This window comes from Polypterus senegalus, chromosome 10, assembly GCF_016835505.1.
Source record: "Polypterus senegalus isolate Bchr_013 chromosome 10, ASM1683550v1, whole genome shotgun sequence".
Lineage (NCBI taxonomy): Eukaryota > Metazoa > Chordata > Cladistia > Polypteriformes > Polypteridae > Polypterus > Polypterus senegalus.
In genome coordinates this window covers 180,535,251-180,549,062 of record NC_053163.1, presented here as the reverse complement: position 1 = coordinate 180,549,062, position 13,812 = coordinate 180,535,251, and the positions used below count along the sequence as shown (strand labels likewise).

Here is a 13,812-nt window from a genome sequence, read left to right as displayed (position 1 = left end):
ACATTGCCTGGTCCAATGAACCTCAACGTCTGCTGCAATATTCTGATGTTAGGCTCAGAATTTGGTGTCAACAACATGAAAGCAGGGATCCATCCTGCCTTGTATCGATGGTGGTGTAATGGTGGGATATTTTTGTAGCCCACTTTGTGTCCCTTAGTACCAATCGAGCATCATTTAAATGCCACAACCTACTTGAGTATTGTTGCTGACCATATCCATCCCTTTATGACTGCAGTGTACAAATCTTCTGATGGTTTCTTCCAACAGGATAACGCGCCATGTCACAAAACTCAGATCATCTCAAACTGGTTTCTTGAACATGACAGTAAGTTCACTGGACTAAAATGGCCTACACAGTCACCAGATCTCAACCTAATAGAACATCTTTGGGATGCAGTGGAATGGGAGATTCACATCATGGATGTGCAGCCGACAAATTTGCAGCAACTGTGTAATGCTATCATCTCCATATGGACCAAAATCCTTTAATAACGTTTCAAGCACCTTGTTGAATTTATGCCATAAGAAATTACATCAGTTCTGAAGGCAAAAGGGTGTCCAACCTGGTACTAGGAACGTGTATCTAATAAAGTGGCCAGTGAGTGTATAATTTAAGCATAAGCTCGCTGGAGTTACTCCACGCACCCTGCTATATAACATTCTGTTAGACTTCTTAGTGGCTTCTGTACACTGTCTTGTTTGTAGATAGTGATGAGTCCACTAGAAACCTTGAACTTGTGATTTCCTATCTTCAAATGGCCCTCTGTAACCCTTGGAGGGAGTTTTTTGGCATCAGCTAAACTTGTGGTTCCTAAACTTTTCCATAGACGTCACTCCCTGGATTCTTTCGTTTTGTAATGCAGTGCATCTTGGACACATCATCAGTGGCCTTGAGGTGTTTCTTGTCTTTGATCATCAGGCACCCTCATCTGGGCAACCCAACTTGTGTCCAAGTAGTGTGCTACATCAATGTGCAGCCCTTCTGAACCAAAGCTACCTAGAAACCATTTCAGCAACTCTTTTCATTTTTGATGTCCCTTCTGTTGTGTAGTCCAGATATGCCAAGGAGTTTCTGGGTTCAATAAAGAGACTGACCTGCAAAGTCTCTGGCAGCCTACTTCCATAGACTGACATCTGGCCTCCATCCCATGCTTCTGCACTCTGCTATCAACCCTTCATACTTGGCCCACGTTGTTTTGTGTGCTTCTTCAATCTGGTCTTACCAGGGGGCCATGAGCTCCAGCAAAATCACCTCTATACGTGTTCTCGTACCTCACAAAGGAATTCAAATATCACAAATATGCCATCGCTCACCTTAAAGAATACCAACATACTGTAGCTGTGTAGCTTGGATGAAACCTGACACTTTAAAACAGAAAACTAACTGAACCAACAGCACTGAGTATTAAAAGTAAAAAAAAAAAAACTAGAAAAGAGAAGAAAAAAGAAAACTAGAGAAGTCAGCAAAGTGCTTGAACTCTGGGTTGATGTACACCCCTGGGGATTTCTGTCAGACTAAAATCATCTGATGCACAGTCAGGTGGGTGAATTCGTATTAATCTCAGAGAAGACATAGCATGTCACCCCATCAAGTTTTGACATCATTTAAATATAATTTATATTAATTAGTCAGTCAGTAATGGAATTTAAGTCTATAATTACATTTCTGTTGCTATTTAAATGGATATTTTTTAAACATCTCCAGAACATTGCCTTTCATCACCAGAAAAATGGGTCTCACACCCCCAAAGGTAGATATATCCCAAGTTAAGAACCACGGAGTTAGATTATATGTGGTGAAGAAGCCCCATCATAATCCCACATATTAAGTTTGTTTATTTCTTTGCCCACTCTTTGTTAAGTCCCGTTTGTTTCTCTCTGACACTCTGTGCCCTGATTTACATGACGCAGAGAAAGCAGTGTATTGTTTTTTCAGAGGTGTGGGCTATACCACAAAATTTATAGATGTGATTTGGAGGTCCAGTATCTGTGGTTGGTAAACACAAACAATCGCCTTTTTACTTTCTCGTAAACATAGTAAAAAAATAGTAGAAAATATTCAACCTCACGATTTTGTTGAACCTTGGAGTTTTAAACCTTTCATGAGTCCGAAAATACCATGTGTAGAGAAAGTACAGGAATTGTGAAAATATTTGATGTCGAAATTTTGATGAATCTTGCCATTTTAGACCTTTCATGAGTCCGAAAATACCATGTATAGAGAAAGTATAGGAATTGTGAAAATATTCGACTTCGAGATTTTGATGAATCTTGACCTTCCTGAATCCAAAATTACAATTTTTGAAATTTTGTTTGTATAACTCAAACACTTTGACCTGCTCAGTGAGATTTTGTACATCTGTTTTAAATCAGAAATAAGGAGTCCTAGCAACTTTTGGGAAACCGGAAGTGATAATTTAACTGAATACTTTCACGTAAACTATGGTTATAATTATGGACAGATGATTCAAATTTTATATAGATATTTATAATGATAAAAAGCAAACAGATATGAAATTTGAGAAAAATTACTCAACCAGAAGAATTATTTTATTTCAACAACCATCCAAATTTTTTGATTCATGGAAATATAAATGTGTACATGATACTAAAAACTGTGTTCAATATAACGCGTATCTTTCAATAACTGCTATTAATTTTATTTTAAATTATACATTATCAGTTCAACAATAACGTGTAAACATTGAACATGCCATGTAAATGGGAACAATAAGCTGCTACGTCCCCATCATGTTCCTGGTAATACATTTAATTTCACATTTTTTTTTTATTTCCGACATCATTATCATAATTAAATGTAGCTAAATGCAGGTTTACCTATAACAATTTATTGCAAAAAAATATTATATAATGCAAACACTTGTTCTATGTTAGGTGACTTTAACTCTTTTTACTTTGCACGTAATCGAGGTTATGCATATGTAATCATGAAAGAAATTCCATCACTGTTTTCGACCTCCCTAAGTGTGAAAATATCATTTTCATATAAAGCTTGATTATAAATAGAGAATAATGATTGTGTATCGATATTATCAGTTATGATGAGACTCAAAGAGATATGTTATTTCAGAAATATTACGCAACTGGAAGTAGTTCTCATGACCTTTTCCTCTATCTCAGTATACGAGAAAGTCGAGGGGAGCACACTCCCGATTTTTCCTTGCACGTGTTTTATTGCAATTGCCTATTTTTGTGCTTTCCTCTCATGTTACAGCACATACACTACAATACTTAAAAATGGATCATCAGCAGAGACCAAAAAGTAGCGGCAGTTCTTCTAGAAATGCAGCTCGGATAATCCAAGTCCTGTTGGTTTATTTGTGACTGGAACAGCCATGCAAAAGAATCTACTTCAATTAAAAAGAATTGGCAGCTCTATAAGCAATTTGGCTACAGGGTAGAAAAGTGTGGCACATAAAACGCTTGTCGAACCAAAAAAGATATTTTTGCTTCCTCTTCATAAAAAACCTGGACTGGTGAGAAATTTTGCGAAATTGATGAACAGCGGAAGTAAAGGATTTTGATATCTGAGACAAATTTTTCCATGAATAATTGATGCCAACATTAAATGTTGATTTATACTTCTGTGTCGAGCCTACACCAAGGCTGGATTAACTATTAAGTAAAATAAACATGTGCTTAGGGCATCTAGGGTACGGGGGCACCACAGACAATTTCCATGTACCGTGAACCATGTGTTGTCAAACTACAAATTGTGCAGCTGAACCAGGTTTCACAGAAAGGAGCTCCCACATGCCTCCACCTTACTGTAAGTTTTGTTTCATTTGAAAAGATAACATTTTATTTTACGGTGTATTATTGCTTATATTTTGAATTAGATATACAGTAAATGGGGCACCAAAATTTTTTCTGTGCTTAGGTCCTCTAAAGGTCTTAATCTGGTCCTGGCCTACATCATAAGTATGCTGTCACCCACACAGAATACAGCTTTCCTGCCGCATAATCTGATGCACACCTCCTCAAGAATGTCACTATGTGTCGCATCAATGGAAACCCTACCCTTACAACTGGTTGGCTATTTCGATAACTACAATATTTCCTGTTCATCTGATCATCTTTCGGTCTGGAAGGAAGTAGGTAAATCTATGAAAATAGAAAAACGTGAGAGACAAATACTTTTGCCCACAGAAGAAAGTGTGTAGCAAGAGGAATAGTGAGAAGGGCAAAAACTTCCTGGAATTTAGTGGATCATTTGCTTTTCTCACGTGCTACAAACACTGGCAACAAACGTTCAAGCATGTGCCTGCGGTGGGGCACCACAGAGAATTGTAAACTGCTTTTGATGGTGCAGCCTACGTGCATAACTGGAGGTATCAATCAGCCTTAAGTAAGTCATTTGTGTTGGCCCACAAATCAGACACGAAATCAGTGACAAGCAGCTTAAAGATCTGATATTGGGTATGGAGGAAATCATACAGAAGGCATTCAAGGATGTTGTTGAGATTGTTCTTGTCAACCAAACTACATCTACAGCCATATGAAAAACTCTGGGAACCCCTCTCATCCTGCGTAATAATTGACTCTACTTTCAACAAAAAAGATAACAGTGTTATGTCTTTCATTTCCTAGGAACATCTGAGTACTGCTGGGGTGTTTTCCGAACAAAGATTTTTAGCAAAGCAGTATTTAGTTATGAAATTAAATCAAATGTGAAAAACTGGCTGTGTAAAAATGTGGGTCCCCTTGTCATTTTGCTGATTTAAATGCCTGTCACTGCTCAATGCTGATTACTTGAAACAACAAATTAGTTGGATGAGCTCGTTAAGCCTTGAACTTCATAGACAGGGGTGTCCAATCATGAGTGGTAAAAGGTATTTAAGGAGGTCAGTTGCAAGTTGTGCTTCCCTTTGACTCTCCTCTGAAGAGTGACAGACAGCATGGGATCCTCAAAGCAACTCTCAAAAGATCTGAAAACAAAGATTGTTCAGTCTCCTGGTTTAGGGGAAGGCTACAAAAAGACATCTCAGAGGTTTAAACTGTCAGTTTCAACTGTAAGGAATGTCATCAGGAAATGGAAGGCCACAGGCACAGTTGCTGTTAAACCCAGTAGGTCTGGCAGGCCAAGAAAAATACAGGAGCGGCATATGGGCAGGATTGTGAGAATGGTTACAGACAACCCACAGATCACCTCCAAAGACCTGCAAGAACATCTCGCTGCAGATGATGTATCTGTACATCATTCTACAATTCAGCACAATTTGTACAAAGAACTTCTGTATGGCTGGGTGATGAGAAAGAAGCCCTTTCTGCACTCAGGCCACAAACAGAGTCACTTGTTGTATACAATGCTCATTTTGACAAGCCAGATTCATTTTCAAACAAAGCACTTTGGACTGATGAGACAAAAATTGAGTTTTTTGGTAATAACAAAAAGCGCTTTGCATGGGGGAAGAAGAACACCGCATTCCAAGAAAAACACCTGCTACCTCCTGTCAGATTTGGTGGAGGTCCCATCATACTGTGGAGATGTGTGTCTCGTTCAGGGACTGGGGCCCTTGTTAAAGTCGAGGGTCCAATGAATTCAACCCAATATCAACAGATTCTTCAGGATAATGTTCAAGGATCTGTCACAAAGTTGAAGTTACGCAGGGCTTGGATATTCCAACAAGACGATGACCCAAAACACAGTTCGAAATCTACAAAGGCATTCATGCAGAGGGAGAAGTTCAATGTTCTGGAATGGCCGTCACAGTCCCCTGACTTGAATATCATCGAAAATCTATGGGATTATTTGAAGCAGGCTGTCCATGCTCGGCAGCCATCAAGTTTAACTGAGCTGGAGAGATTTTGTATGGAAGAATGGACAAAAATACCTCCATCCAGAGTCCATACACTCATCAAAGGCTACAGGAGGCGTCTAGAGGCTGTTAGATTAGCAAAATGAGGCTCAACTAAGTATTGATGTCATATCTCTGTTGGTACCCACACTTATCCACCTGTCTAATTTTGTTATGATGCATATTGCATATTTTCTGTTAATCCAATAAACTTAATGTCACTGCTGAAATACTACTGTTTCCAGAAGGCATGTCAGATATTAAAAGGAAGTTGCTACTTTGAAAGCTCAGCCAATGAGAAACAAAAATCCAAAGAATTAAACTTTTTCATATGACTATAGCTAGTTGACAACATGCTCCATGCACAAAAAAACAGGAAGTGCAACATACCGCTAAAGATTCATTGTCTACATTCACACTTGGCCTTCCTCCTTTATAATCGCTTTGTAGTTAGTGACAAACGTGGTGAAAGGTTTCTTCATGAAATTTCAATGTTGAAAAAGCAGTATCGAGTCAAGTGGAACCTTACAATGGTGGCTGACTATTTTTCAACACTGAAACAGGAAGCATCAGATGCTGAGAACAAATGAAAATCAGCAGCAAAACATTTTTAGCTCAATCGACCTAATGTGTCAGCATCATTAAGTGATTAAACACACTAAATTTGAGCCTCTCGGATGGTGTTGCAGACCTTATGTCTGTTAGTGCCCCTCTGACTTGTGGAGTGCCACACGGGTTGGTTCTCAGCTTTCCTTATATATTCTTCCTTTCTCTCAGATTATAAACTCTTTTAAGTACATTTCATATCACCTATATGTGGATAATATACATTTTTCTCATTTAAACCTAATCAAATTGAAAAATTGTCCATTTTGGTTGACTGTTGATCTCAGATTAAGACTAAGGTTCTAATTGTTGCTCCATCTAAAATCACTCTGAGATTAATCTCAAGATGGCTTCTGTCTCTCCAATTGCCATATCGAATTTATGTAATCTGGAGGTTATTTTCGATCAGTCGTTAAGCCTAGATTCACAAGTAAGCTCTGTTAGCCACTCCTGTTTCTAAATTGAGGACTGCAATCTCAAGACCAGAATTGGAGATGCTTGTACCTGCTTTTATCTCCTTGCTTCTTGAGTACTGTAATGCTGTTTACTGTACACTGACCTGAATTCATCCTCCCTTTCTCAGCTACAGTTAGTCAAAAATGCAGCTGCTAGGCTTTTAACTCATTCTAGTCTGAGTATGACTCGTTGCAGGGCTGCACTCGGATCTCAATCCGGGTGATTTGCCGTGTGATGGCTGCGGCAATGCGCTAAAATCAGCGCATGCTCCCAGTCTCCTCCTCGTCCTCTTGGTATGCTTTGCAGTGGCTTCAGGTTTATTACAGAATTATTTTTTTAAATTGTGGTGCTTACCAATAGTGCTTTCTACAAGCCACCGAGTATATCACTGGCCTCCTGTACTGCCATACAGCCTGTCGGGCACTCAGGTCTGGGCACCAAGGCCTCTTAGTCATCACTCATACCCGGCTTAAGCTACGTGGGGACTGTGCTTTTCAGGCTATTGCACCAAGGTGTGGTGTTGTGGGTCCACAGCTCACTGAGCAAAGGCCATTTTTAAATAATCACCGCACCCGAGGCGGCTTCGTGAGGGGAGGCGATGTTGTAGCGAGCCGCGGGGCAGTCGTCAATGTGGGCGTTTCTCACCGTGTGCACAGGTGAGGAACTGCCCACATTCGTGATTGCTCCCGTGGCTAATGCTACAGCTGTGATGGCCCCTCACGTTTTAAAAAGAAGCGCGAGTCGGTTGTGGAGGGTGTAAAAAAAAAAAGGAGATGAGGACGGAGGTTACAGGGAGCGAGGAAGCAGACGGTGCGTGAGTGTGGTGAGCGCGCGATCGAGCGCTCGTGGGCAGCTGCGAGAAAGCTGGGTGTTAGGCCGACACCCAGGCGTTTGAGTTGAGGTTGCTCCCGCTGAGTGACCAGGTAGCGGGAGTGCCCGGAGGAAAGCGACGGGCCGCAGAAGGCCGTGGAAAGGCAGCGGAAGTCGGGAGGCTTGGTGGTGGAGTCCCCAATGTGTGCGTCCTGGCTATTGGGGTAATCAAGTCTCGGGGACTGGGATGAGTGCCATACCGGAGCCAGGGATCGGGAGGTCTCCAGTCTCGCGTGTGTTGTAGGAGGGCAGCTGCAGAGAGCGTCTTGCCTGCTGCTAAGCCCAAACGGGATAAGCAGGTGAGACGCTAACAGAGACGCTAACAGAGACGTTGCACCGGATTTGTTATTGTTTTAAGATTGCTTCCTAAAGAAGATTTTAACCTCTCGTTTTAAAGGATTGTTTTTTCTATTGATTTTTAACCTCCACGTGTTCTTTTAATGGATTATTTATTTATTGAATGAACTGCACTATTTATGAACACTGTTTTTTTTGTTGACTGTTTTTAATAAAAGCACTGTTTTCACTTTTAACCATCCCCTTGCTAAGATGCTCAATTATTGCCTTCACTGACTAGCTCACTCGGTTTCATTATCGACGGTGTTGGGTTCAAGGGTTCCCAAACAGCCATGGGAGCGTGGAGCCAGAACCCACATCGTCACACAAGGCTCTGCTCTGAAATGGTCTTCCATTAGCACCTTGCACGGCTGAGTCAGTTGAATCTTTTAGCAAGCAACCTAAGATATTTTTGTTAAAGCAGACTTTTGAACACAGCTCTGTAATCTCTGCTTGGACTTTTTGTTTATTTTTAGTTTGTTCTTGTAATTCTATTTTATTTATTTATTTTTGTTTGGTTGTATTTGGATGGAACTTTTATGTGTTTTTTCTTGTACATCCCTTTATAATTGAAGAGCTGAGTTGCAAAATCAGCTAAGTACAGGAGACAACTTTTTGTGAAAGGAGAAAAATATTTTTTAAGTATTTGAAATTAAATTTTTAAAATTCTTTTTGCAGAATGTTGGTTGTTACATTACTGAAGGTCAATTGCTGGACATCTCAGAAATCTGAATATTTTACATTTTTGTAAAAAATAGGAAAAAAACGTACTTAGCAGGTTTTGACGCTAAATCAATGCTATTCCATAAACCTATAAGTAGAAACTTTCATCAAAAGAGCTCTGGATCTTGAAATATTTTTATTATATAACAAAAGAAATACAGAGCTTTTAGTCTCTAAACTATTTAGCTAAAAAGTAATGCTAAAAGTCATGAATTCCTGTTAAGCATTGTTGAAGTAGTAAATTAAACAAGTTATAAGCAATCTCTAGAATGTCACTATTCTACATCGTCTTCATCATATATTTCGGTATCACTGTCTGCCATTGGTTTAGTGTTTTTGTTGGCTGTTCCAATGATTGGGAGGTAGAACTCTTTAACTTTTTCTGATTGCGGTTGGTCCATATTGACTCCCATTTTGCTAAGCAGCATTTCGACATCCTTTGCTTTTGCTGGATTAACACAACAATTCAGTGGAAGTGAGTCAGCTGACAAGTTTTTTTTTTTTATTTTGCTGCCAAGTTTCACAATGGTGTCGCCCAAATACGTGGTCTTTAATGTTTATGTTGCTTCTTGTTATTTCCGCCACTCAAACTTTTGTCAAGTGAAATGGGAGCTTTATTTTTGCAGACTTTTGCAATTGCAGACTTGTAGTTAAGCACCTGCCAGTCTCTTCCTAAAACTCTGAGTGTGGCATATTGAGAATATATTCTATAGATTTTGGAACTCACATCAAAATTTATAACACTATATTTTGGTACTTAGCAGGTTTTGAAGCCCACTTCAATACCAAGCACGTAGCCAACCCTTTGATGAGTCACAACCATGCTTCACCTAAAGTTCGCCAACAATGTACTTAGCGGGTTTTGGAACTCACCTCTTCAATTGCTAAAGTGACCTCCATGCGGACCAAGGACCACTAGCATAATAAAATATGCATCTGTGATATATCATTAATTAAAAAAGAACAAATTGGTATTAGTGGGCTCCTTTCAAAAAAACGTTAGGGGGATGCGATTAAAACTGTTATGAAAACTCGGGTCGCAAACACTTAAAGGTTGAGAAACGCTGGCTTAAGTGACCCCCTCGCAAACCAAGGACCACTGGCAGCGCAAGTCAGTGGTTGAGAGCCCTTTGTAATGTCATGTCCCTGAAAGTCGTTTTATAAATCAATTTTACTTACTTACTTACTAAATTCAATACAAGTTAAGTACCTGTTTCTCCAGATTTCTAAACTAATACACTCAATCTGAAATTATATTTGTGTTCAGCATAAAGCTGTCTATCATCTATATATATAATTCACTAAGGCAAGACACCCATAGAAAGCACGCCGGAAGGGGCGTGGATTCACTAAGCCGCTGACAAGTAAGACACCTATGGTGCACGCAGGAAGGAGCCACGCCCACCAACTCCAAGACCATTGGATACGACGACAACTCACAGAGCCACACCCACCAACTCGGATGCGACGACACAGAAAAAACAGCGTCATTTATATTCGTCTGTCATAGAGGCCACATGCATCTCCGAGCCACGTTGACTGTTCATAGAGGCGTGTTTCTCGCAGAGGTGAATCGCCATATGCAGCATGTAAAACGGTTTGCGAGGGGTATCCCATTGGATCCTTAAAACAATCCTTTACAACTGAGGTTAAAACACGATGAAGTAAGCAGTCTTTAAAAACCGAGTTTTCGGTTACGACACACGACCGCGTGCACCATAGCAAACTGTTTTACACGCTACATACAGCAATTCGCATCCGCGACAAACATTCGTCGTGTCTTTCCAGAAGTGTTTAGCATTTAATAAATAATTATGAGCGCGTGTCTACCCGGCGCAGAGAGGCATGGGTGGGCCATTACCACCCTACCCCTTGTACACACCCCCCTCCCACCTCGCTACTACCATGGTCGGGTGTCTTGGTGGATTGTATATAGAAAGGCAGCCAAAACCGCACAGAGCAATGAAAAGTTTACGTGAGTCACAGGTGCATCTGGACTGTACAAAGACGACAACGACTCGAGTGACAAGTTGGAGGTGGGCACATGAGCAGGCAGTGCTTACTGAACGAGGGGGCGCGATGGCGGTCCACCAGTTTTCAGTCACGGACGATTGTGTGTTGGTTCGTTCCGTGCATTGTTACAATGTTGCTTTTCTTGCTGATTTATTACATTACCGATTTTACAAATGTTAATTTTCTCCCTGTCCTTAAAATTCATTAAAAAACCGGCCTAAATATGCGGCGTATGGTTGGCTATTAATAACTAAAAGTTTTTCAAGAAGCAAAACTTTCAAAAAATGTTGATGTCCAGTGTAATTGTTACAGGCCATCCCCGGGGAATGAATGAGATCCATTTCTAAGTCTATCTTTAAGTTGAATTTGTAGGTGAGTCGGAACATGTACATATACTTCTTATTTAGCATCAGTCAAAATTTGGTCTTAGTATATAATATATATTTTACCTTTGTATGCACATACACTTAACACAGTGTTAAAATCAAGAAATGACCAACCATTTTGCCGTATCTTTCGTTATTATTTCACAGGGTCTCACATGCTCTCTGACAATTGGAAGGCGCTTTAAAGTTTGTTTTCATTGATTCTGCTCCATTCTTATGCATACGGGCCACACATCCTACCTTAAATCAGTGTTTCTCAAGCTTTATGGTCCCGCAGCCATTTGGCTTACTAAAATTCATTGGCAACCTACTAGCAGCAATTGCAAAATATGGTGAAACAAGTTGTGATCGGGGCTCTCCCTTGGTGAAATAAACTAATATAGAAATGGGGATTCATATTATGGAGGGCTTCCGGTGGCTTAAGTGACCCCCTCACAAAGCAAGGACCACCGGCGGCACGACTCAATAGTTGAGAAACATTAAGACTTTTTCATTGGCTTGTGCTACCCCGTATCAGCAGTTACGGCATGTGAACCAGTGACCGACACCAGAACTTTAGAGCCTCCCAATGCAATGACCTGCATGCTTTGTGACTGCCATGTGGCTAATTTAACGTACGTTTAAGTGAAGCCTTGAGTCTGCGCATGACTGTGTCTGCAAGAGGCAAAGGAAAAACTTACGGGGGATTCTGCAACTGCGCGGTGTGGTACACTGAACGCTTGAACCATATAAACACCCGAGTATAAATGTACCTTTTTCAGATTTTTTTTTTTATTAATTTTATTGCAGTCCATACAAAGCAATCAAGTTTTTACAAAAAGAAAAATTGAGTTAAGAACAGATTGATCCCCACCCCTCAGATTTTTAATGTAATAGACTTAATGGCGCTCTGTTTGTTAGCATAAATTATCCTTACGTTGGGTGTTCTTAACCCGGGGACTATATAGATATGCGGTATACGATTCATACAGCTGGAAATAAAATACAACTGTGGTTAGGTCTTAAATGCATAGCTAACATTTAAACAACAACAATATATTTTAGATAATAGTTTTAGTTTTTCATTAGGAAACTAGTAAATATGATTGACACTAATGCTCACTTTATAAAATTCTATGTTTATGTTTATTTATTTTATTTATGTACAGTACCGAGCAAACGTGTTTGGCCATCCCAGGAAATTATTTTTGCAGCTAGTAAGTGCTTATTTACTTGAAGAAACACTGTAAAACATTAGAATAAATTTCAATACAGTAACAAGTGAAAAGTTAACTTTCTAAACTGCTTTTTGCAGCTGCAACCTGAACCTTTCACATTCTTCAGCACCGCTCTTGTGGTCCTCATTAGCACATAACAGCTTGAACCGCTCAGTACATTAATGCGCAAGGGCAGAGAGTGACAGCTTATGAACCGAACTTTCTGTGCAAGCTTCTAATGTGGCTTTATAATGGGCTGAATTACCACTGTCTTTTAGATTAAGGTTTTAATTCTAAACTAATAACTGGTCTAAAAATAGGAATGAAACTTGACGTTTGCTGCTGCTGATGGCCTTGCATTGATAAATCAGGCATATTCAAATTCTTCTTCTTAGTGTTGATCATTTGGTATTTGAACTCCAGTGTGATTTAACATCCCTTTCTGTTTTTTGTAGCAGCTTGAAAGTGGTATCATCATCATCAACAAGGAGGAAGAGATGGTAACACCATCCCAAACAACCCCGGCCCAGGCGGCTTCAGTATTACCGGTATGTTCTTCCTTTGGTTTGATGTCATGCCATATATGTCATTTATGCATCGCTGTTCTTGACTAACAGCTTCAATTTCCATTCGTCACCCTTTTTCTAAACACTTTTCTTTCAGGATAGGCTAGTGAGGACCTGCTGCCTGTCCTTGATGTAATGGACACAAGGCAGGACCCAAGCCTCCATCAGAATCCAGTTGATCTCAAGAAACGCTTCTGCACACACCATCACTAAACCGCATCTGTCACGTCGCTGCGTTGCTCCCACATCAAGACTAGGATGCAGGTGGTGTAGTGGTAACGCTGCTGCTTTGCAGTAAGGAGATTGAGGGTTTGCTTCCTGTGTCCTTGCTGTGTGGAGGGTGCTTTGAGTAGTGAGAAAAGTACTATATAAATGTAAAGAATTATTAATTATTAATATAGGAGTTCTTCCCCATTAATGTTCACATGTTTCTTTCGCTAGATAGATAGATAGATAGATTAGTGTTGCAAGCCTGAGTGGAACGCCTTTCAAACTCTGAGAACCGGCAGATGTAATCTGCAACAGAAAAAATAACTTCAGCATTTGCATGAAAAGATATTGTGTAGTAATTAGACATCAGCTTGACACTTTTAACTTAATTAATATAACAACCATGAAAAACTAAACCATAGTAGGAATAATACAGAAGTTTCAGTCCATTATTAAAAGCTTCTAACACAGGCAGGGCATATTAAACTGAATACTTTTGATCTTGGAAAAAAAATAGTGTAATTTGATAAAGTATTGGATTAGTAAAGCAAGCAGACAGGCAGGCAGACAGACAGACAGACAGATAGATAGATAGATAGATAGATGAAATGCACTATATAATAGATAGATA

The 13,812-nt window shown here is 39.8% G+C and overlaps 1 protein-coding gene across 10 annotated transcripts in view; it reads left to right on the top strand.

Moving 5' to 3' along the window:
• Window positions 1-13,812, top strand: part of LOC120538390 (band 4.1-like protein 1) — a 329,511-nt gene that overhangs the window by 285,367 nt on the left and 30,332 nt on the right. For all 10 annotated transcript variants that reach the window (XM_039767891.1, XM_039767892.1, XM_039767890.1 and 7 more), the window contains one exon: window positions 12,861-12,953. In XM_039767891.1, coding sequence (XP_039623825.1) covers window positions 12,861-12,953 — 93 coding nt within the window. Of the gene's footprint in view, window positions 1-12,860; window positions 12,954-13,812 lie in introns of those variants that run through there.